We start from the raw sequence: 25105 nt of genomic DNA on the forward strand, positions 1-25105 counted from the left end.
TGACAGCCTTTTCTGTTTGATCCTTGTTTGGCGTGTTAATTGGGTAGAGCTGGGTTGCTTTCAGGGTAGGGGAGGGGCGAGGTGACTTGGTTCAGTGCGTTTAGGGAGCGCGCTGGAAGTGGAGTGCTGGCGCACTGGTCGGGACCTTGCTCCTAAAGTAGCCGCTGACATGGGCTCCTGAGCATCCACATGGAGGCCTGCATTCCCTAAGGCTCTGGGGCTGGGCGGCAGAGCCATGCCTCATCTCAGTGTTGCCCTAGAGAAATCCTGCCCACGACGATTGTGCCAGTCGCAGTGTGCCTCCCTCCTAGCAGGCAGGGTGTACCTGACACAGTTCCCGCAGGGGGTGCTGGTTTAGGGATTCTTGACTTTATTGTAGGAATCTCTTGAAAGAGAATCTGTGCTGCGGTGGCCTGTTTTCCCTGCCAGATACTGCAAGTCAGCGAAAGTTAGTAAATCTCTCCAGGGCCCCACCTCCCCGTCTTGCAAATCTGTGTGGTTGCTCCAAGCCACGGTTGAACACAGGGCACAGTGACACCACTTTGATTCACAACTTCCAAGCCGGATGAACTTGAATTTGCATTTTGGAGTCTTTCAGTAGTTGAACTTAGATTTGGGGTGTTCCAAGTTTACCTCGAAACTCTCAAGAGCAACTTTTAATAGAAATAGGAGCAGAATTGGGGAAGTTTTACGGTATGGACTAAAGGCTTGTGTATGTTTAAAGTTGAAAAGCTCCAAAGGCCTTGCAAGGGTTTCCCTTCTCAGTGAGGCCTGGGCTGGGTTCCACATGTGGCCAGAGTGCCTGGGCCCTGAGCCTTGACCGTAGTGAACGAATGAGTGTTGGCGGGAGGCATTGCCCTTCCGGGACTCACTGGGGTGGGTGCTTCTGTCTCAGGACTCTCTGGGCTCAACAAAGCAAGTTGAAGTTTGACAGCCTTTTCTGTTTGACCCTTGCTTGGTGTGTTAGTTGGGTAGACCTGGGATGCTTTTAGGGTAGGAGAGGTGCCAGGTGACTTGGTTCAGGGTGCTAAGGGAGCCTGCTAGAAACGGGCCGTGTGCCTCTGTCCAAGCGTGTGGGTGCTGGGTCAGCAGGTCAGGGAGGAATGCTATTTCCTGCCATCCCTGTCATCTGTAGGTGAGCAGCTCTGCACAGAAAGGATGAAAGTGTGAATTTCCAGGGGCCTGGCCCCCAAGTTCAGGTAGGAGCTAGAACAGGATGGAAGGATGGCCTGCATTTCCACCCACGGTGGCGTCTCGCTGCTGCTGTCAGGGTAGGGCGGAAGAAGGTGCGTTACCGCTCACTAAGTGGTGATTACAGGGGTCCCGTGGATTGACTTCCGTGTGTCCAAACAGCCTCACATACATGGAATAATCTTACTTAGGACTGCTGTATCCCACCTGGTTATGCTTTGTTGTGAATTTTTTTTTTTTTTGCACCTAAATTCATAGGAAATATTTGTCTGCAGCTTTCTTTTTTTATACTATCTTTACTCGATTTTGGTATCAAGGTCACACAGGTGGAGGAAGCCCAATGCTTGGGACCAGAAGTATTTCCGGTTTTGGATGTTTCCAGATTTTGGAATATTATAGACTTGTTGTTTTAGCATCCCTAATCCGAAAATCTGAGATCCGGAATGCTCCAGTGCGCCTTGCCTTTGAAAAAGCATTTCCTTGTCATCACCCATTCTCCCTCTGTCCCCATGCAGCTCTGTAAGCCCTCAGACCTTCGGGGAGTAGAATGGACACCTGCATACAGGGGAATGAAGGAGCCGAGTCTATTGTGCCGTCTCACTGACGTTCACTCCGTTTAGTTTCTCTTCCAGCTGGCTCCAGGTTTGGCGCGCAGCCGCCCTTGTGGTCTTGGAAAATTCCAGATGGACATGTCTGGCCACAGTCCACTGGCACTCACTTCCCCTGCCAGAGACATGGTCCCTGGGTGACAGGATCTCGTTGGCCGGGATGCCATTTCAAGTCTATATTCTTAAGTTATTGGCATACCGAAGGACATTGTGTTGTGATAATAGACTTTTGGCTGGACAGTAGCTGAGTTTGCTGCCTGTAAATTCCTTCCCATGAGGGCAGGGTATGTGGAGGTGCCTGGGAATGGGTCTGCAACCCTCGGCAGGTTCTCAACCTGCTGGTGCGAGTTGGTGGTGATGAGCTTTGGAAATCGCTGACCTCGGGTTCCGCCCGTCCTTCTGAACGATGTCATGCCTGCGCTGGACGGCTGTCCTTCGGGCCCGGGCTGCAGAGAGTGAGCTCTTGGTGTCTTGATGTGTCAGGGCGAATGTGGTCTGGGGTACCTGGAAGGGGCCCTGAGAATCCAGAACTTCGTCACTGAGCTTTCTTTCAGACACAGCTGCCCACTGGTAGGAGGCATTGCTTTAGTTCATGCACTTCGAGATGAAGTGCATCTCGAAGCGCGTGGAGTAAAATCGGCAGATGAGGCTTTTCGTGGTAAACTTACTCAGAGGTTTCTGTTGACTATCATTTGTATGCAGATACCGTGTGCCTGGCTGTGTTCGTGTCTCTGTGTGTGTCTCTTGTTTCTGACTCTCTCTCTGACCGTGGGCTCGCAATAGATACACATGCGGCCCTCACCAGCCTCTACTTAGTTGGGGATTCTCATGTGGTCACTGTACAGCTGTGATTCACAGTCCTAGTTTTAAGACACCGAATACCTCTGATTATACCAAAAGATGTGAACACTGATTTTAAAAAAGTAGCTGGGCAGGTGGGATGCGTCTATAATTCCAGCTACCGAGGAGGCTGGGGCAGGGGGATTGCTTGAGCCCAGGGGTCCAAGACCAGCCTGGGTAACATAGTGAGACCCTCTGTTTTTTTGTTTCTTTTGTTTTTTTTTTTTTAAGATAGACTTAATTCACTTTTAATTAAAAACACACAAACATATTAGAACTAATGAACAATAGGTTGTAAATGCACAGAGAATGAGAGTCGCTCTTCCAGATGCAACGCTCGCCTGGCCAGACCTGTCGCACCTGGACCTGCCGGAGAGCAACGCCCCAGGGCACCCGCTCCGTCACGCTGCTTTGCATACTTAGCATCCGTCACCCACCACCCGCCTCCACCGTTTGATTTCCCGAGCAGGGATGCAAACTGAGATTAGGTTTTCCTTTTAGGAGTCATGGGCCGGTGTGGGCGGAAGCAGGCCCCTCGGGAGGGACACCCAGAAGCTGGACGCCTGTGCTTGGGCATATCCTGCCTGCCGACTGTACAGTGGGGCATCTGTGTACTGGGGCCTGGTCTCCTGCCGTCACCTGGGTTTGCGGGTAACCCGCTGCGTTATGAACTGTTATGTTGAAATTAGAATGTAAATTAATTTCAAGCTCCTCGGCACACTGGGAGATTACACAAAGGGGAGCCAAGGGCATGAACATATTTTGGGGGGACGATGGCCGAAAATGTTTCCATTGGCTGCTGTAACTACCTCTTACATTTCGCTTACATGTGCTGTGTTCACTTGGAGGCCGAAGGTCCTTTGATTTCTCCTCTCCTCTTATCAAGCAGCATTTGTATGGGTCTGCTTCTCCACGTCTGCGTGAATACCCAGGAAGCTGCGTTCTCACGTAGCCAGTTTTCTGAGCAGGAAGCCATCTCAGCAAGCTGCCTGCTTGGCCTGTCCTTTCCTGGCAGTCTGGGGAGGCCCTTCCATTTCACCAAATGGTTTTAACACCATTGTCAACGTGATAAGGTGCCCTGAGACCCTGTGACAGGGCGCGGCGGGCTCACTGATGGCTACTCAGATGTGGACTCTGGAAGAGGATCAGTCAAAGCGGGGGCTCCAAGGAGAAGTGGAACGGGGCTCCAGCGTCCTTGCGTAGGCTTTGAGGTCAAGGACAGGAACAGCAGTCTTGTGGCTGGAAGCAGCGGAGCTTGACGAGAAGCAGCCTGTGCGGAGCCGCCACTGACAGGAGATGGGGTCCTGGTGGCAGCTTTTCCGGAGAACCGCATTGGGGCTGAACCGCTCTGGTTTGCTTCAGACTGCGGTGCACCTGGAACGTGTCCTGGGGGAAAACGCGAGGCTTGAGTAAAATGGCGCAACACAGACATTGGCGACGTCTGTCTGGTCTTGGAAAGAAGTCACGTGGCGCGATGGGCCCGGCGTACTGGGAAGCTGGGGGAGCCAGGGAACAGCCAAGTCTGGTCTTCCCGCCATGCCTCAGCCGGAGGGGTTCTACATGTTACCTACCTGAAAACTGAACCCTAAGAGTTCAAGATTTTTTTTAAGACACAACATGCAAAGTATGTGAGTAAATAACTGATGGGGGCTTCCAGAGCTCCGTGTATCTCAGCGCTGCCTTTTCTTCCTGCTGCTCTGAGGCTTTCATCACCGCGGAAGGGAGGTGCTCTCCCTTTGCCGGCTTTGCCCTGGGCCAGGCCTGTGCAGGCTCTGCAGGAGGTCTTTCCTCTGCTTCTCCTACCTGCCAGTCTCCTTCTGTGGCCTGCTTGCTCATCTCTCTCTCCTCTGACAGCATCTGCCCAAAGCCCCAGGTGCCGCTTAGAGCTGATCCCTTGGGTACCCCAGGATGCTGGGCCTTTCTTTCCTTTCTTTCTTCTCTCACACCACCTGGACGCTTGTCCCTTCGCTCCGCTGGCCTCTGTCTTCTGTGCCTTCCAAAGTCTTGGTGACCAGGGTGTCTGTGGGAGTCAGGGACTCACCCGAGGCTACTGGAGCGCTCCCTGGCTCTGACTGTCCCAGCTCCTAGTCAAACCCAGGAGGCTTATGAACACCCTCCTGCTCCCACTGTGCCTGTCCTCTTCCTCAGCTCCTTTCCAACAGGGGCCACATGCCGCCTCTCAGTCCAGCCACTCAGTGGCAGGTCTGTTGGGACTGCAGGGCCGTTAGAGCGGATACATCACCCCCGTTGCTAGGACCAGCCTCCCAGTTAATCAGTTAATTGAGACCTGTGTTTTTGTTGGCTTCAAATGCAGAGAGCTCTGTATGAATGGCCTTCTTGCCAGAAGCAATGAAAGAGGTGATGTTTTTCACCTACAGGGACGCACTCAAAGATTATTTTGGGGAACCCTAGACTCTATCAGAACCCACACCCAACCAGCTGTGGTGGCTCACACCTGTAATCCCAGCACTTTGTGAGGTCGAGGTAGGCAGATCATGAGGTCCAGAGTTTGAGACCAGTCTGGCCAAGGAGTTTGAGACTTGCCTGGCCAATGTGGTGAAACCCTGGCTCTACTAAAAATACAAAAACCAGCTGGGTGCTGTGGCCCTTGCTAGTAGCCCCAGCTACTCAAGAGGCGGAGGCAGGAGAATCCTAGGAGGTGGAGGTTGCAGTGGGCCAAGATTGCACCACCACACTCTAGCTTGGGCAACAGAGCGAGACTCCATCTCCACAACAGAAAAAACGAACCTACACCATGAGTCAGTGAGCGCTCAGTGTCCAGCCCTGACCACTGAGAGAGGCTCCACTCAAACTGAGAGTAGAGTCAGGCCTTTTCAACATCTCAACAAAACACTAGCAAACTCGATTCAATAGCACATTGAAAGGATCCTATATTTAATACCATAAACAAGTGGAATTCATCCCGAGGGGCAGCGATAGTTTACCCTGGGCAGAGCTGTAAATGCGGCATGTCCTATTAACAGAGTGCAGGACCAAAACCATATGATCATCTCAACAGATGCAGAAAAAGCATGTGACAACGTTCAGCATCACTTTATAATAAAACTCTCATCCCATTAGATATAGAAGGGTTCCTCAACACAATAAAGGCCGTACAGACGCACCCACAGCAAGTGCCATACCCAATGGCGAAAAGCTGAAGGCTCTTCTAAGATCGGGAACAAGACAGCGGCACCCACTCTCACCGCTTCCATCCGACAGAGCACGGAAGTCCTGGCCAGAGCAATTAGGCAAGAGACACAAAAGGCATTCAGATTGGAAATGAAGTTAAATTGTCTCTGTTTGCTGACAACTGATCTGACAAAGTTCTGTTGGGACCGATAAATGAATTCAGTGAAGTTGCGGGATACAAAATCAAGATACAAAAGCGGGTAGCATTTCTATTCACTAACAAGGAACTATGTGAAAAGGAAATCAAGAAAACAATTCCATTGATAATAGCTACCCCCGGAATCCTTAGGAATACATTTAACCAAGAAAGTGAAATATCTGTACATAACAACTATAATACACTGATGAAAAAAACTAAAGACACGAATCAATGGAAGGACATTCTGTGTTCATGGATTGGAAGAATTAATACTGTCAAAGTGTCCATACTGCCCAAGGTGGTCTACAGACTGAGTGCAATCCCTGTCAACCTTCCAGTGGCATTTTTCACAGAGTAGCTTGGCCCTCTCTGGTTGGAAAGACTCTAGATGCCACTCGAGATGGGTTAGGATGCATAGGACAAACTGTTGGAACGTGGGGCTCTTCCAAAAGGAGAACAGGAGTGCTGGACTTTTCCAGAAAGGCTGGTGGCTTTGTGCAGAGAAATGGCATCTAAGCATGTTTGTAAAGCTTTCTCCTCTTCCATGTTAGAGTCAGGAGCTGCATGCCCCCCGCGTGCAGAGACAAGTCCAGCTCAGCTTTCCCACGGGTTTGCTTACACTTGCTGGGCACCCCCAGCCTGGCTGGAGATGTAAGGGAGTGCGTTTGTAGATGGTAATGATTTCTCTCTAGAGTAGTGCAGATGTTCACAGGGATGACGTCAACTGCCCCAGCAACCGGAATTCTGCCCTATTTGGAAACTTTTATTTGCTGGCTGACAATTATCAGCCAATTCGGACTTTTTCTTTTTTTTTTTTTTTTAATGGAGTTTCACTCTGTCGCCCAGGTTGGAGTGCAATGGCGTGATCTCAGTACACAGCAATCTCCATCTCCCAGGTTCAAGGGATTCTCCTGCCTCAGCCTCCCAAGTAGCTGGGACTACAGGCGCATGCCACCGTGCTTGGCTAATTTTCTTATTTTTAGTAGAGATGGGGTTTCTCCATGTTGGCCAGGCTGGTCTTGAACTCCTGACCTCAAATGACCTGCCCACCTCGGCCTTCCCCAAGTGCTGGGATCACAGGTGTGAGCAGTGATTTTCCATAAGAAGCAGACCATTTTTATAGCATTATTTATTATTTTGGGGGTCGCCATTTTCTGAGTAGTCACATTGGCAAGCAACAAAACCCTATTGAAAGGGGAGATATTGCTGAGCTATTAATTTAGAGATACCTCTGTCTCCATTAACAAGCAAATAAGGAACATCAACCACATACTCATTAAATATCCCCCAAATGCTGCAAAGCTATTATGTTAGTATTCTAACCCCCAAAACAAAACAAAACAGCAAAACAAAGACATAAATGAAAATGCTGTTACTGCAACACCTTCTAGCAATCATCACCAATAGTTGCGTGAGCAGTGAATATAAATGATGGATTTCAGCTTCCTTACTTCGAAGTTGGGGAGTTAACAGGCTGGGCAAGGTGCCCAGAAGTAGAGGATGGGGGTGAGGAGTCCCCGAGAGAAAAGGCAAAGAGAAGGGAGGCAGGAGGTGGGAGATGAGACTGCATCCCTGCTCCCTTGTGGGAGCCAGGCTGTGTGCTTCCCACCAGCTGCAGGTGAGAGGCAGAGCCCCGTGGGCCATCGAGGCAGGAAGCCACTCTGAGTAAGGATGTGCAGAGCAGGAAGATACGGGGCTGGTGCTCCATGGCTGTTTTTGGAGTCAGGGCTTATACTCTTTGGTTCAAAACTTATTGTAGTAAACTCTATTCCCAGAGGACCCCTCAATTAAGGTATCACTGCCCTCATAGAACGGAAGTGAATGGATTCACATTCATACACAATGATGGATTCTTTTTGCTGTTGTATTTGTCTTAAAAGTCAAGGCCTTTCCTTTCTTTCAGACTGTAATACTGTTGTTTTTCCCCCTGAAAGCATCATTAGACACACAGTTTACTAAGAAAAAGTCCAGCAGAGAATTAGCATTGGGGCCCGAGGTACTCTGGAATATCCCTTTTATTAGGGCAAAGTCTTTCCTCTCTTTCCCTCCAATTTTTTTTTTTGTTTCTATTGAAAAACTCTATTTTAAAGAAAAGTCAAAGGGAAAAAATACCACCTATGTTTGCCCTACCCTACGTCAAATAGCTTTCATTTCTCTGTGTTCCTGTAGAGTCTCTCTTAGGAACCTGTTGCTCAAGTTTTTATTCATTCTTAATGGCTGTATGATATTTCATTTACCTGGTCTTTTTTTTTTTTTTAATACAGTCTTTCCCTTATTGGGGGCTGTTTTAAGGTTAGGCCTCAGTGACCGTCTCTGCACATATGGTCTCTTTTTCTGTAGTCTTTCCTGGAATAATTCCAGAGTGGGCTCACCCCATGGGAGAGTAACATTTTTATGACTTGATAGATGTAGCTGAGATGCCTCCCAAAGGGGAGACCCGCCTCTCCTGTGGCAACCGTGCACGCACGCTTGTTCCCAGCAGGCTGGCCAGAGTGGTCCTACTGGTGTTTCTCATCTCCTTTCCCCGGAGCGCTGACTCCTGCGCGTCCTCTCTGAAGGCTCTTGACGGGACGGGTGTTTTACGGGCGTGATTCAGTGTCCTCTGGCATCGGTGCAGTGTGGTGCTGTTCAATCGACCCTTGTAGTGTTAGCAAAATTTGCCCAAGTCATTCGACAGGAATGTCTGTGTCTTGCTTCCAAGAAAACTTGTAAGTGCCGGCAGCAAGCCAAGCAGCTCACAAACCTGACCACAGCCTGTGAGTAGCTGTGGGGCAGCCTTTTATTACCAGCCTTTTATTTTCTGATAATTAAGGTCTCATCTTGGCCTCACCTTCTCCCAGGAAGGTGGCGTGGGTGGGGACCGCCAGGTCACTTCTTTTTCCCCCTGGCCATGGAGCCAGTTTCCTGTTGCATGTGTGAGAAACGACATGTGGTGAAGAGTATAGCAAACAAAAACATTCTCTCCTTCATTTCAACCCTGGTGAATCTAAAATGCAATAAAAAAAAAAAAGAAAAAAAATAACCGTGGGTACAGTAGGTATCAGTGGAGGGAATCAACTCATAATTCCGGCTAGTTCTCATGAGAGACTCACGAATCATTGCGTTAGTTCTCAATTTAAGCTTAACCTAGGCCGGGCATGGTGGCTCGCGCCTGTAATCCCAGCACTTTGGGAGGCCAAGGTGGGTGGCTCACTTGAGGTCGGGAGTTTGAGACCAGACTGACCAACATGGTGAAACCCCGTCTCTCCTAAAAATACAAAATTCACCGAGTGTGGTGGTGCCTGCCTGTAATCCCAGCTACTCTGGAAGCTGAGGCAGGAGAATCGCTTGAACCCAGGAGGCGGAGGTTGCAGTGAACTGAGATCCTGCCATTGCACTCCAGCCTGGACAAGAAGAATGAAACTCCATCTCAAAATAATACATAATAATAAATTTAATCGCCAACTCTGTTACTCCCCATAGCATTTGCAAGGACTCTAGGGCTGGATGCTTCTCAGAGGAATAGTTCAGTAGCCTGGCTCGTGCTCGGGTTATTTCTTCACAGGTGATTGCTCTTTTATGGTCCATCCTCCAACATCTGTGGAGATGAGGAAGTCACCAAGACTGGACTTCGTGCCATCCTCGCTTTCACTAGAGATTGGGGTGGACCTGCTGTCTGTAATCCTTTCTTCTTGGCCACTGGCCTGGGGTGAGCCACCCAAACCCAGTGCTTTCTTCACATTCTACTCTACTTCTCACTGTTGCATTTCATTATTTGACGCTCACCTAAGGTAAAACCTTTTGTGACTTCTGACTCTTAATTCTTCTCCCGTCTCTCAGTTGACAGTGGACTTGTGCCCAAACCACTCTGGTTGGGGAGGGGAAGGACTTGAATAAATCCCTGGGTAGCAAGTCTGTGTTCCTAGTGGTGATAGTGGCAGTACAGTTGTGGTGGTATTTGCACAAGAAAAATGTGGAAATTCAGGACCAACTTTGGGGAAAAGTAGATCAAAACAAAACAGAAGATCAAAAGCCGGGAATTAGTGAAAAAGAAGTGGAGGAGGAAGCATGGGATGAAGAAAAATGAGAAAAGCAAATGGAAATGAGGGTACGCAAAAAATACGTGAATCAGAAAATTAAATCTGGGAATGGGATGATTAGAGAGCAAGATGATTCTGTGTAGCTGGTGGTCAGTAGAGGAGATGGCCACGGAGGACGTACCCATCAAACATCCTGTGCCTCCACCGTGAAAGGTTCCCTCCTGCCTTCCTCTTCTTCTGGGACTGTCTGAAGGACCAGAGTTAAGTACCACAGCATCTGTTAACCCTTTGCTGTTTTTTGTTTGTTTGTTTGTTTGTTTGTTTGTTTTTTGAGATGGAGTCTCACTCTGTCGTCCAGGCGGGAGTGCAGTGGCACCATCTCGGCTCACTGCAACCTCCGCCTTCTGGATTCAAGCGATTCTCCTGCCTCAGCTTCCTGAGTAGCTGGGATTACAGGCGTGTGCCACCATGCCTGGCTAAGTATTTTAGTAGAGACGGGGTTTCGCCATCTTGGACAGGCTGGTCTTGAACTCCTCACCTTGTGATCCATCTGCCTCGGCCTCGCAAAGTGCTGGGATTACAGGCAGAGTCACCATGCCCTGCTCAATCCTTTGCTATTGTTAATTGTTAGATGTGTCTTGCTTCCTCCTCTCTCCACCCCACAAACAGAAGTGCTTGCTCCAAGATCCCCGAGGGAATCTGTCCCCTGAGAGGGTCAGCTCGGCCAGGCTAGAGTGTCCAGTTATTCCGTCAAACTCAGTCTAGATGTTACTGGGAAGGTATTTGGTAGATTAGTTGACTTCAAGGAAATGACATTATTCTCCATAGTTTGGGTGGGCTAAATCCAGTCCGTTGAAAGGCTCTGGAAGCAGAAGTGAGATCTCCCCAAGGACGGAGAATTTCTGCCTGCAGACTGTGGGGTAGTCCCTACCCGGAGTTGCCAGCCTGCCCTCCTGATGGCCTGTCCCTGGCTTTCTGACTTGCCAGGCCCACAGTCACAGGAGCCAATTCCTAGAAATAAATCTCTTGATGTACGTGTGTATGTGTGTGAATCTTACTGGCTCTGCCTGGTAGAACCCTGGCTGATACATCCCTACACCTTTCATTCTACTTAACATTTGTGTCATAGCAGCTGGGTGTTAACTAGCTTGGATTTTCTCTTTACTTCATGGATGACAGTCTTGTGGCTCCTCCCAGCCTGGGCATTTTCTCCCACCACATCAGGGGGAAAGTATGTGCCCCAGCTATCCATGTGTTCCTCGGCTGGGGAAAGGCTCAGGTTTTAACTAAGGAAGCAGAGCAAGAAGTTTTTCAATAACGGGGATTCCTTCCACGGCCTTGGATCTCTTTGCCCAACGATTTTCAGGCTGTGAAACCAGGTTTCGAACTAACAGTGATCTGATTGTTCATTCCTTTGTATGATTTTTAAAGAATCGTTTCTTTGTACGTGTGACTTGAGAATTTTACCGTAAAATGGAGTAAGTACTGATTGTTAAACTGATCAATGTTAACGGCACCTTGGAAACACTGGACTGGGGTAGGGTTCCTGTCTCCACACAGCTGGGCTGCCCATCGCCTATTCCAAGGAATTTCTTGTCAGTTCTCCGTTTCAACATAAGCACCTGTTTCTGCCTATCCTGCTGCTGCATTTATTTACTGTGATTGTTATGATAATATTAGGTCGAAGATGTCACAAGGCTTTGGGTAGAATTGAGCTCAGGGGCAGAATCAAGGAACCTGAGCTTCAAAACATCCTGAATGGGAAAGTTTTAGTTCAGTACCAGGGGCAGCAGGGAGAAACTCAAATGTTTTGCCCTGGGGACATGCAATCCTAGTTGATCCTCTCAATCAGTGCCTTGTGGTCATTTTCTTTCTCTAGACTTAGCTTCTTGGTAAAAACGGAAGCTTTGAGAAATCTATTTCAGAAATTCACATGCGCAGTAAGAGCGAGGAAGGGAAGGCATCAACATATTTCCCCGTTTTCTAACTTGTTCTACTGGTGAATAGTGACTGATGGAAGGCGAACAGCCCTCCGCTAGATGCAATCAGGCAGAGCTGAGAACATGCCAGTTGGAGAGAGTGGGGGCACATCATGGGGAGACCCTCTCTCAGGCATTGGTCAGGGGCTGTTAGCGCAGATGATACAAAGGAAAAAGGGGCTACTATGGGCTGGCTCACCTTTTGTCTATTTTGCAGTCGTAGAAATGATTTTTTAAAAATCGCCTCTAAAAATACTAAATATGATTCTAAAAGAGCCAAGCCAAATAACACCGCAAGTGTAGGGTGGCTTCCACATTTGCAGCCTTCCCAGTTTGAATGCTAAAATGAAAACCTGGGGCTGCGTGGAATGTCGGCCTGGACACCAAGGGTGAGGGAGAGTCTGCAGGCTGCTTGGCTGCCTTTCACAGCATTCCAGAGCCCATGGGGGTGTGAGGGGCCACAGCCCACGCCTTCTAGCAGCCTGGAGAGCTTAGGGAGCAACCCTGCCTGCCCCTAGACCTGCTGCCAGGGATTCCTGATGGTTCCGAGTGTTTCCGTGGGCTGTGTAGATGCCTCCACCCCGGTGATGCGCCTGACCCCTTCCAGCTTCGCTTTTGGGAGTGAACGGAGGGGACCCTCCTCAGCATTGCAGTGACCTGCACAGACTGATTCGCTCTCCTTAGCAGGCCCAGTGACCACGTGGTAGGGTGACTTAGAACTCGCAGGAAACCCAGTGAGATACCATTAGACCCTACCAGATTCGTGAAACTTCGCAAGCTTGAGGATGCCAAGCGTGGTGAGGCTGAGGCTCGACTGGACCTCTTCCACTCAGTGCTGGAGGCCCGGGCGCCGCGGCGAGGGGGAGACGGATGCTCTGGACCACGGCCCTGGCCCGGGCCCTGTGCGCGTGTCCCCGGCTGTCCTGCTCAATGGAGCCCCGGACTAGCCAAAGGCTCATGGCCGCCGGGTGAACGAGTAAACTCATGTCTCTGCATCAGGCAGCGGGACACGCGACACGGGTGAATCTCCGTTGCGCAGGAACGCGCGCTCAGTGATTCCGTTTACAGGAAGGTTAGAAGCGTGCGGGCGGCCCGCGCTGCTGCTGAGGAACGCGAACACCGGCGGCCGGGCTCCGAGGCAGGTGCGCGAGGCCGGAGGTTGGCTTTGTAATTCTTCTGGAAGGTGGGTTGTGGCTTGTTCAGTCTCGATATGTTTGTGTCCCATGTGCGTAAACAAAAGGAAATGGAAAATGGCTCTCTAAAAGGGGGCTGCGGGTCACAGTGAGTGGCCCTCGCCCTCGCGGATGGCGTGGCTCTGGCGGGTCCCCTGCGCTCTCTGCAGACGCAGGGCGGTGTCTAAGCCGGCATGTGGACCCGAGGCACCTGGGTGTCGCCTGCCACAGCCGGTTGCGGGGCACCGCGAAGGTTGCGAACCCCTTTTCTCTCTTCTTGGGGGACCCATAGGGCTGCCTTGGAGGCCCAGGAGCCTCGAGACCAGGCCCAGGCGCCCCAGGCCCACAGCAGGTCAGAGGGCGCCTTCCCGCAGGCCGCTGTGCCCGGGTCACCGCAGAGCCCTGCTGCCCAGCAAGCCGGCAGGTCCGAGAAGGCCCTCGCGGCAAAGACAGGCTCTGCCCGCAACCCCGGGGAGGGAGACGCCCGGTAGGCCACTGGCCGGGGCCCGTGGCTGGGGCCGGGTGTGGGCGTAGGGAGGGGCCCCGGGGTAGGGAAACGGGGTTCAACTGAGGACAGGTGGGGCCGCCCAGGACATGATGGGAGGGCGCGGCTGCCTTGCTCAAGATCAGCGGCCCTCGCAGGCCGCAGCCCCGGCCTGGCTGCAGCGGCCGCTGCCTCTGTCCCACAGCGCTGTGGTGAAAGACAGCACTCAGATGAGACCTGGGGCGACAGATTCCGTGGGATCGCTGCCCGTCTGAGCCGTGAAGGCATGGGGGGAAAGGTGGCGGCTTCTCTCCGTCCGCCCTCCTGACAGTGGAGATGCCCAAGGGGGAGGCATCCTCGACAGAGGGAACCGCAGTGCAGCGCCAGCAGCTGCAGATCGTTATCTGGGCTTCCATCCCAAAAGCCATCTGCCTCCATCCCAAAGCCACGTGCGGCCAAGGAACACAGGTGGCTCATCAGACATCTAACCTCAACACATAACAACTTGCCTCTTGCTTTGCGATTAACACTGCGGAAGATTCTAGGGCCTCACCTTGGCAAACAAACCCATGGTTCTAAGCTGCATTTCATCAAATAATATCACTTTTTACAAACTCATTAAAAGCTGAACAAGGCCGGACTTGCAGGCAGGTGAGGCCTGGAGAGCACCTTCGCGAGGCTTTTGATGGCTCAAAATCTTACTCCCCCAGAGTCCTAGGCAGCAATCAGAAAATCCTTCCTGCCCTTTTCCTGCTATGCCCCTCCTCACGCTCCCCTTGCCCTCAGCCTCTCCTGCTCCCTGCAGCTGCAGGCGGTGTGTAGGTTGTGAGGTGAGATGAGCAGGCAGGGGAGGTCAAGAAGAATTGATTTCAAACCCTAGCGGATTGCAGGGATGGAAAAGATGAATTGGTGTTTGACCATTTCACAAAAAAACTCTTTTTAGACACACACACACGCACACACACACGTGTGTGTGTGCGTGTGTGTGTGCATACATGTTTATATATACATTGCTTGAGACAGTCTCACTCTGATGCCCAGGCTGGAGTGAAGTGGTGAGATCTCAGCTCACTGCAACCTCTACCTCCCGGGTTCAAGCACTTCTCGTGCCTCTGTCTCCTGAGTAGCTGGGACTACAGGCATACACCACCATGCCCAGCTAATTTTTTGTATTTTTAGTAGCAATGGAGTTTCACCACGTTGGCCAGACTGGTCCAAAACCCCTGACCTCAGGTGATCTGCCCACATCGACCTCTGAAAGTGCTGGGATTACAGGCATGAGTCACCATGCTGAGCCTTTTATAACATATAATAACATTATAATTTTGTCATGCAAAATTCAGTCAAAATACTATCACAGGTTGGGCATCCCTAATCTGAAAATCCAGAACTCCCCCAAATCCAAAACTTTTTGCATACTGACATTAGATAGTGATACCTTTGCTTTTCTGATGTTTTTGTGTAAAAAAGCTGTTTCGTGCACAAAATTATCAAAAATACTGTGTAAAATTACCTTCATGCTAGGTGTACATGAAACATTAATGTCGTACAAAAGCTGTTTCGTGCACAAAATTATCAAGAATACTGTGTAAAATTACCTTCATGCTAGGTGTACATGAAACATAAATATCTAGACTCGGGTCCCATCCCCAAAATATCTCATTATACATATGCTAATATCCCCAAATCTGAAAAATATCAGCCATCCATAACACTTCTGTTCATACACATTTTAGATAAAGGAGTACTTACCTGGTATAGTGCTTTGGAGAAGAGTTTGGGCTTCTGCTCTAAAGAAGTTAGGATGGGGCCGGGCACGGTGGCTCAAGCCTGTAATCCCAGCACTTTGGGAGGCTGAGGCGGGTGGATCACGAGGTCGAGAGATCGAGACCATCCTGGTCAACATGGTGAAACCCCGTCTCTACTAAAAATACAAAAAATTAGCTGGGCATGGTGGCGCGTGCCTGTAATCCCAGCTACTCAGGAGGCTGAGGCAGGAGAATTGCCTGAACCCAGGAGGCAGAGGTTGCGGTGAGCCGAGATAGCGCCATTGCACTCTAGCCTGGGTAACAAGAGCGAAACTCCGTCTCAAAAAAAAAAAAAAAAAAAAAAAAAAAAGAAGAAGTTAGGACGGAAGTGGTGGTCATGAAATTGTCTTTCCACAGAACTCATCTACGTGCCACCCGTTTTCTCCATGTAGGAAGGAATCGTGTCTCCTAGCGACCTGGACCTCGTCATGTCAGAAGGGCTGGGCATGCGGTACGCGTTCATTGGACCCCTGGAAACCATGCATCTCAACGCGGAAGGTATGCGTCTGCGGCCAGGATGGGAATTCCATTCTATTTAGTGTTGTCATGGGTTTTGTAAACAGTCACATGAGTTGCCTTTTCTTACAACTGAGTAGAGAGAGGAGGACGTATAGGAGATGACGGCCAGCCCTGGTGATTCACAGACATGGCAGGGATGCGGAGCGCTGTGTACTGAGATGTAAATCCACGCGGAGTCCGTGCACCTCAGGGCTCTGTGTGGTGCACTGGGCTCAGGTGAGAGCTCAGAGGGAGAGAGGCGTGTGATGCCACGGAGACTTCACTGCGTGTCACCCAGCCTGGCAGAAGGGAAAGTGGTAGTTTCCTAAGGAAGGTGATGAAATTATTTACAGAGGCAAGAAGAAAATACAGGGGGCTGTCTTAACCCACAGGGAACTCTGCTGGATGTATCTTCTGCCCAAATATGAGCAAGGTTTTCTTCTAGAAGGCTAGGGAGCCTACGGTGAGGGATTCCAGAGGCTGGGAGCTGGGGGGGGGCCTCAGGGCGGGACAGACCAGACCTCTAGAAGGCTTGTGCAGAAGTAGGTCTGAGCTCAGGATCTGTGATCGGGTAACTCCAAAAGAAAGATGACGTGAGAAGGATGAGAAGCTTCCAAGAATGAAACTCTGTCAACCAGATTTCAATTGATCCAAAAAGAAGATGTCATTTGATAACCAATAAAATCTATAGCAAATTAAAACAAAGTAAATTTTAGAAACTATGTATAAAATCTGGAAAGAGATGTAACCCAGATGTTATCATTGCCAGCTATCTCTTGGTGCTGAGATTATAAGTAACTTTTAGTATCTTTTTGCTTGTCAGTGTTGTTACGAATTTCTACAATTACTATAGTAATAATATTACTAACGTGGAAAAGTGTAGAAAGAGAAAAGAAATATTGTATGCATCTCCATGGTCTGCATTTAACAAAGGATACTGAGAAGCTGGGTCTTATCTAGAAAAAGGCGACCAGAGTCTCTTGTATGTGTCTCGGTCTGTATTTTTGGGGGGCCCGGAAGTGGAGTGAAAGACTGGAAATGGCAGGCAGGCAGACAGGTTTGGGCTCAGTACATGGCAGGAAGAACTCTCTAGTAATGAGAGCTGATGTCCAGGAAAGGCCCGTGCTTTAAGTAGGTGAGCTGAGCAGGGGACCTGGTTGCCCGCCTGTGGGAGGTTTAGATGTTGAGAGGATACTCCCGCTGTGACGGGGGAGGTCAAGAGTTACTGACCTCTCTCAGTCTGCTTGACTTCAGTTCTATAATGTCAGTATTACATTTTGGTAATCGTTCAGTCAGTTTTCACACTAGTTGTTGAAATATGCTGTCCGATGAATAATTCAAGGCAGCTTCACTAGACACGTTCCTGCACACAGCAGATGCACAGATGATTTTTGAAGTGGATGGGCCGTGTGTTCCCTGCTTCAGTCCTCATCAGAATCAAGCTGAGAGAGGCTGAAGGGAAGAGGGGAATCTCCTGTGGCACTCGTGTGTTAGTTTTGTGGGAAGATTACCACGGAACAGAGGAAGGTAACATAGAAAAAGATGGCCTCATGCAATGAAACAAGCGTTTTGTGGTATCATTAACATAAAGCCTTAGATCATTTCAAATGGTTTTTTTCACCCAGAACCTCAAAACTTGTGAGCGTATTTAAGCATCTGAAAGGTATTTAGACACTGCCTGATAGCCACTGTGGTTTTTTTTTTCTTTTTTCTTTTTCTTGAGAAAAATAAGATAATTGAGGTATCATAAGAAATCGATAGGGACAGAACTGAGAACAGCTTTGACTTTCAAACAAATAGAAGCCACTGAAACCAGAAACTCAAGGATCTAGCAGCGTGGCAGACAGGAAGGAGGCCCATAACAATTTTTCAGACAAAGCAGATATGATAAGAAACCCTAATTGGCTTTTTATGATAATGGTGGACGGATGTAGTTTTCAACTTCAGAGCATTCCAAAGACCAGAGTTGGAGAGTTATAAGATCTGGCTGGGAACCCATGGAAATGTTCATCATTCTTCACCCTGTCACCCCGAACATATCAAGATTGGAGTTGGGAGCGTTTTTCTTCTTTTCTGATACTGTTTTCATAAAGCCAGCATCTCAGGTTAAGGGTAGTTATTAGCCTGAAAAGCTACAGTTATCTAGAATGAGTGCAAATATTTTAGGATTTATTCCTAATCTAATGAAATAGTTCCTGAGAAATAGGAGGCCACCGCGCCATTGTCTTTTGGCTCCTTTTACAAACAACACCCCTGACAGATGTGCCCTCAGAATGGTGGTTCTGGCCTGTGGAGCTAGCGGGCCACCTTCTTACTCTATTGGCAGTATAACCTTAGCCACGTGACTTAGGTTCAGTGTATCTCAGTGTCCGCATCTGTGAAATGGGGACAGCAGAAACTGCCTCCTCAGGGTGGTGTGAGAATTGAACCAGATGGAAACTCTTAGCTGGATTGCTACAAAATTCTGTTTGACTATGACATTTATGAAGGACTATTTATCCTAAATAAATAAAGTCCATTTATTAAGGACTTAATAGTCCTTAATACATGTTGTATTCAAACAGAATTTTGTCTTGTTTGTTTAAGTTACTACTTTTCTAGTTTTTTTTGTTTTGTTTTGTTTTATTTTTAGTTTTAAAAAATTTTCCTAAAAGATTCACGAGTGCATGAGCGAGGAATAAATACAGATTAGGATTCTTTTCTGTGGCGTGGAGAAGCCTCGGAGCCAGGTACCTGGAGTTTCCCGCTGGGTGTGTTTCTTTGCTGAGCTTTAGACTTGCAGGTCAGTAGAGAGAAGAACCGCTTTGTCCTGTCCTGGGGTTCTTTGGGCTCCTCCTGTGTTTTGTTCCACTTGAAATAAGGATATCTCAGAATCTGGCAGGGTGGAAATTGCCTCCAGGGGAAGTGGATGTTTATGTACCATTTTGCCTCACAGATATCCCCTCCTGTGTAGACACCTGCCTTTTTTAAAATTGAGATGCCTACCTGGTGGGTGGCAGGTTTGGTTCATTGATGGGAAGCGATTATTTGCCCGTGGAAGCAGGCGAGCTGATGGGCGGGGACTTGGCGAGGTGAAGTGAGGGGCCCAGGTCAGTTCTGCCTCCCCTACCCTGGGCAAGTCCTCGCTCAGGTGGGAATTTGATCCTGAGAGGGGGAATGAGATAATGTTGCTCTGTGCTTTGAGGCATTTTTGATCTTCCTTAATGAGTTCCGTGAAACCCTGTCTCTAAAAAGCAGGTGAATTCACATAGGTATGGGCTCATAGCTGTGTGAAAGAAAACCCCATGTCTCGGGTATGGGTGGCAATGAGGGCTCTCCTAGGAGCTGACTCCCAGAATCCCTCCCAGTGGCTGTGGCCTCGGGCTGGGGTCAAGGCCTCCTCTGGTGCCTGCTCCATCCATGGGAACAGAAAGGATTCCTGCCTGTGCACCTGGGGCACTCAAACCCACTATCCCTCAGAGGCCCACAGCCCCAGGCCCCCAAGTTAGAAAGCAACAAGTTAAGCTACATCCAATCTCATGAGAATCAATTCTTTTTTCTACTTTGTCTTCTTTTTCTGCATAAGCATCTCTTAAGAACCCTAATTGGTTAAGAAATTCAGTTCAGAATCTTTTAAAAAGCCAAACTCTACAAGAGTTTTTGGAAGAATTAGAACTCAGAAGGACAGAGGGCATAGAAGCATAGAAGAAAAACCACAGAGGAGGCTGGATTAGATAGAAGTAGTGGGGGAGGGCAGACCAGGGGCATAAAAAGTGAAGTGGGCTTTGTTATGTTCTTCCTATTTCCAAAGAAATTGGTATTTTAGAGTAATTTCCACCGAATTCCCCTCTCACGGTGTACAGAAGCAAAATGATTGTTGAAAATAAATTACACCTCTCTAAATTGGAAGGGGAGGAGTCGCAAATAACAGTCACAGTCATAAGTTTACTGGGACATGGTCGTAAATAATCAGGCAGATGCAGGTGGTGAGTCTCAGTCACCGTGAACTCCTGCCCTCCGAGCACCTGGAGGCCCCACCTGCCTCCTGGTGAGCACGTGGCACAGGCACCTGAACTTCGTCACAGACAGCGGAGCTCTTCATCCCACGAGCGTCTTACAAAAAGTTTCTTTAATCAGTAAAATGGACACTTTAAAGGGTTTCCTGAATAAAAATGGGGAAAACGATGAATTGCACTATCATAAATTCCAGCATATTTTATTCTATTTTGAGGAAATAAACGTCCCTTTCAAACTTCACAAAAACAGTAAAAAAAAGAAAGTTCTAGAAAGCCCCTAGGAGATTCAAGTGGTTTCACAGAACAGGGGGAGATGAACAGTTGCTCAGACAACGTGACGTGTTCCAGGGAGCAGGTGCTGTGTGAACGGAACCCGTGGCCTGTGGCTGCTGTGGTGGGGAGGGAGAAGGAACTGGCTGCTGAGGGGTGTCGGGAGGGCGTCTGCCTGCCTGCAGGTGGGCACACGTGGGCACAGCAGCTCTTTCCATTTTCTTCTCGTGTGATATATTTCCAACTTGATTCTTGTATCTCTGCCCCCACCCCAAAAGGAAGGAATAAACTGTATTTCTGTCTAGATGTTTGCCTCCCTTCATTGTAATAAATAAGCAACTAGCAAAAGCGAAGCAAATAATTTCCCAAATGAAATAAATGTACAGGTTGTTTTCTGTTCTCCAGAAATGCTAAGCGGTCTACAGCACCTAGCCAGTGCTGGACAGCTCGGGAGCCTCCCGGAATTCTGCACTGCCAAATTACCACTTGAGTGAAATGAGAGGAAGCCCCTTCTTCTCTAAAGAGAGTACCCACCAGTTAATTGTAGGTGCTAATGTCAGAGAAGTTGGTACGTTTGAACTTTTTACCATCAAAACCATTTTTGGGGCGATTTTAACACACCGAGAGAGAACTATTTGAAGCAAATAAATTGCCACCCAGTGAATTTGGGTCCTCACATCGGCATAGGTCAGTCAAAACTAAACCTCAAAGATGAAGTTTGAGTTTTTTTGTTTTTTGTTTTTTGTTTTTTTGCTTTTTAGTGTATCTAACACTGATGGTTCATATTGTAAGTTAATCACCCAGTTTTTGTGGGTAGAGGGGAGCTGAGCTGGGGCAGGCTCTGCACTTTTTGCGGCTTCCTTTGTCCCGGCGTCACCTTTGTAGGCAGACTGACCAGCTACTGAGCCTTTAAGGGCTTGCAAGATGTGGGCCCAGCGTGTGTCCGCCACAGTTCCCAGGACAAGAAACGCCTCCTCCTCTTCCAGGATTCCGAGCCTGGCTTCTGACTTGACTTGCTAAGCACAGGCCGGCACCCGCCCGGGTCTCCTGGCAGCAGGGAGGGGAGGAACGCGAGGGAGAGTGAGTCTGCGGGTCGGGGCAGGCTGAGGCCGGGTGCCCGGCGTGGCTGGCCCGCGCTTGTCCCTGGGCGCGCCCCATTGTCACGCAGTCAGCCTAGCCCGGGCCGCTCCCGCCCTCTCCCTCCAGAATAAACCTCTTCCTGCGTCTCTTCACCCAAGTCCCAGGGCTCTCTCCTTAGAATCTGAGAAATCATGGCTCCCCGAGGCTGGGGAGCAGCGGGGAGCGTGCATGGGGGCTGGTGCAGCTGAGCGCCGGGCTCCGTCCACCCCAACCAGCAAGCCGCAAGCCAGCGTGAGCTCTGCCACCGGGGTTCAAGTACCTGCAGCCTCGGCCGTACCCAATACGGGGCTGAGATCTGGGGCCTAACAGTGAAATAAGTGACGGGTTTACTTGAACTCTAACATCTTTAATTCTTGGAAAATGCATTGAACCCTTGTACACAAATAACTTCATAGATCCATGGTTGGAGGAGACACTTTTGTTGACATTAAGACTTACTGTAGGGCCGGGTGCGGTGGCTCACGCCTGTAGTCCCAGCACTTTGGGAGGCCGAGGCGGGTGGATCACCAGGTCAAGAGATCGAGACCATCCTGGTCAACATGGTGAAACCCCGTCTCTACTAAAAATACAAAAAATCAGCTGGGCATGGTGGCGCGTGCCTGTAATCCCAGCTACTCAGGAGGCTGAGGCAGGAGAATTGCCTGAACCCAGGAGGCGGAGGTAGCGGTGAGCCGAGATCGCGCCATTGCACTCCAGCCTGGGTAACAAGAGCGAAACTCCGTCTCAAGAAAAAAAAAAAAAAAAAAAAAAAAAAAGACTTAACTGTAGTAGCCAACAAATCTGTGTGTCCACGCAGGCCAACTGGAGTGTCTGTGACATGTCAGGCCTGAGGGGCCCAGCACTTTTTTTTTTTTTTTTTTTTTTTTTTTTTGAGATGGAGTTTTACTCCATCCCAGGCTGGAGTGCAGTGGCAAGATCTTGGCTCACTGCAACCTCTGCCTCCTGGGTTCAAGTGATTCTCCTGCCTCAGCCTCCGGAGTAGCTGAGATTACAGGTGCCCGCCAACATACCTGGCTGATTTTTATGTATTTTTGGTAGAGACAGGGTTTCACTATGTTGGCTTGGCTGGTTCCGAACTCCCAAACTCAGGTGATCTACCCACCTCAGACTCCCAAAGTGCTGGGATTACAGGTGTGAGCCACCACGCCAGCCCGGCCAGGCCCGGCACTTTTTGACATTCGAACACCCAGGAGCCAGCAGACCCACGGACATTCCTCAGCTCTGTTTTGTCTTCACAGGAAGGAAAGAGCGTAGCTTATCTGACCCCAGGGTGAAACTCTCTGAACGCATTTCTGAGTTTCAGTACAATTAAGAATGTTTTTTTTCTGATATTGTGGATTCTTGTCTTCATGCAATTCCAGGTATGTTAAGCTACTGCGACAGATACAGTGAGGGCATGAAACGCGTCCTAAAGACGTTTGGACCCATTCCAGAGTTTTCCAGGGCCACGGCTGAGAAGGTTAACCAGGTATGTAGACTCACCATGTAGAAGCGTGCGAGCCCCCTGAAGCACTTACTGCGCTCACCTCTGCAGCCGGTGGGCCTGCATCTGTAGCTGGAATTTTTTTATTTTTTATTTTTTATTTTTGAGATAGAGTCTCATTTTGTTGCCAGAATGGAGTGCAGTGGCATGATCTTGGCTCACTACAGCCTCCACCTCCCAGGTTCAAGCGATTTTCCTGCCTCAGCCTCCCAAGTAGGTGAGACTACAGGCGTGCACCACCATGCCTGGCTAATTTTTATATTTTTAGTAGAGACAGGGTTTTGCCATGTTGGCCAGGATGGTCTCGATCTCTTAACCTCGTGGTCCACCTGCCTCGGCCTCTCAAAGTGCTGGGATTAAAGGCTTGAGCCACCGTGCCTGACCTGTAGCTGAAATTTGGCTCCCAATCTTGGTGGTTCCTCATTCCTGACTTTGCTCCTGCTTCCCTCGTGTCACCGGGACACCTTGAGGGCAGGATGACCACTGAACTGGTAGCTCATTGTGACTTGTCTCTGGGGGACTGAGGTTTTTCAAGATTTGGAAAGCTGCTGTTCATTGAGGGTTTGCTGCTTTTGTCTTTGAAAGCAGTCTCTATGTAATTTACAAGAGCAATAGTTACACTTCCAGTAAATTATTTCCTCTTTATCGTTCTTTGTTTTTCTTCTCCTTCTCACAGGGAATGTGCTTGAAGGTCCCTGACGACCCAGAGCACTTAGCTGCCAGGAGGCAGTGGAGGGACGGCTGCCTCATGAGACTCGCCAAGTTGAAGAGTCAGGTGCAGCCCCAGTGAATTTCTTGTCATGCAGCTGCCACTGCTGTCATTGGAGGCCCTATTTGGGGACACTGGAAGCTCTTAGTCAGCCCACGGTGACACAGGGAGCAGCCCACGGGGATTCTGAGCTGGCTCTCTTGCATGCAGCCGGGTGTGGTGGTCCAGGCCAGTAGTCTGCCTGTCACTTTGGATCATAGCCCTGGGCCTGGGGCACAGTAGCACTTGGGTTCTCGGGCTGTGGATTTCCCGCCACCTGGGCAGATAACTTGGAGATTTTCACCTTTCCTTTTCAGTGTGATTACATATGACTATATTTTACCACCAGTGATTAGAGTTTCATGTTAATACTGGACAAAATATTTTTGTAATTATTTTCTAATGACTACTCTGTGGCCCTGCATTTATGAGGCGCCTGCTTTCATTTTGCTAATGTCCATTCTGAATAAAAGTTTTTGATGCCTTAACGACGTCTTTTTTTCTTCTGACTTTTTCTGAGAAACACAGCATTTGATCCTGGTGACCCGCATATTTTAGGGTGACCCTGACGAATAAGTCATAAGCAGATACTTTGTTTCAGGCCCTTCATCCATCACTCAGCGTAAATCCAGCAATGTGGGCACTTTCCAGGGTAGGGTCCACAGTACCCTGAGACTCTATGTCAGATGACGTTTGGGAAACACCATTGACCACCCCCCAGCCCTTGGACACCCAATGTCTGTAGCAAATTAAAGGCACCAAAGTTCTACGCTAACGTACCTGTTTGATCTAACATTCCGTTATTGCCTTTGATGTGGTATTTTCCAAGATCTAATTCCAGAACACTCCAGGAGTACCAGTACACGCTCCGCCACCCCCGAGGCCAGGCACACCACAGTGACTCTGGTGGCCAGATGCCACCACTGGGCTCCCCCGACAGCTCCCAGCCTTGCAGCGTCTGGTGCTCAGCTCCACCCAGCAGGGAGATGCCTTTCTTGGGGCCAGGGCTGTGGAGGTGTTGGGAGCAGTGCCCCTTGTCAGGAGCTTTGTGGAGGTGGTCATCTTGGCTAAGCCGTGCACACAGACGCCTGCATCACACTTGTTTATTCTCACAGCATGCGCTGAGCGGCTGTGATGTGCCAGGCCTCCCACTGGTGGCCCCTGCCCTTCAGACGGTGACCATAAGATAACACAAATTGAGAATAAAACAGGACGGGTGCTCCAGAGGAATCCCGCACAGGTGAGCCTGGCCAGCTGCCTCCCTTGTGTGCCCTGGAAGGTCTCAAGGAGCTGGCCAACGAGGGGGCTCGGGGAACAGGTGGAGTTAGCCCTTCCGGGGAAAGGGAGAGTGTGGGGAAGGGCTAGAGTGTTCTGGAAATGAGGAGCTGCCCACTCTGACCAGAAAGGAGCCCTGGAGGGGTGCTGAGTAGAGGCAGGTGGGGAGGAGCCCAGGGGCTGTGCCAGTGGCTGGGCCTTCACCTAGTGCCAAGTGTTCTGCAGGCGGGGAGTGGCCCAGTCAGGTCAGGCTCTCAGACAGCT

The 25105-nt window shown here is 49.5% G+C and overlaps 1 protein-coding gene across 2 annotated transcripts in view; it reads left to right on the top strand.

Annotated features, from left to right (window-relative positions):
* The window catches only part of CRYL1 (crystallin lambda 1), a 120686-nt gene extending 96632 nt beyond the window's left edge, over positions 1-24054 (top strand). For both annotated transcript variants that reach the window (XM_039473303.2, XM_074387942.1), the window contains 3 exons: positions 15825-15930; positions 22697-22803; positions 23495-24054. In XM_039473303.2, the coding sequence (XP_039329237.1) occupies positions 15825-15930; positions 22697-22803; positions 23495-23608 (327 nt within the window). In that variant the 3' untranslated portion in view covers positions 23609-24054. The remainder of the gene's footprint in view (positions 1-15824; positions 15931-22696; positions 22804-23494) is intronic.
* The last annotated feature ends 1051 nt before the right edge of the window (positions 24055-25105 follow it).

The sequence above is a fragment of the Saimiri boliviensis genome, chromosome 16, assembly GCF_048565385.1.
Source record: "Saimiri boliviensis isolate mSaiBol1 chromosome 16, mSaiBol1.pri, whole genome shotgun sequence".
Classification (NCBI taxonomy): domain Eukaryota; kingdom Metazoa; phylum Chordata; class Mammalia; order Primates; family Cebidae; genus Saimiri; species Saimiri boliviensis.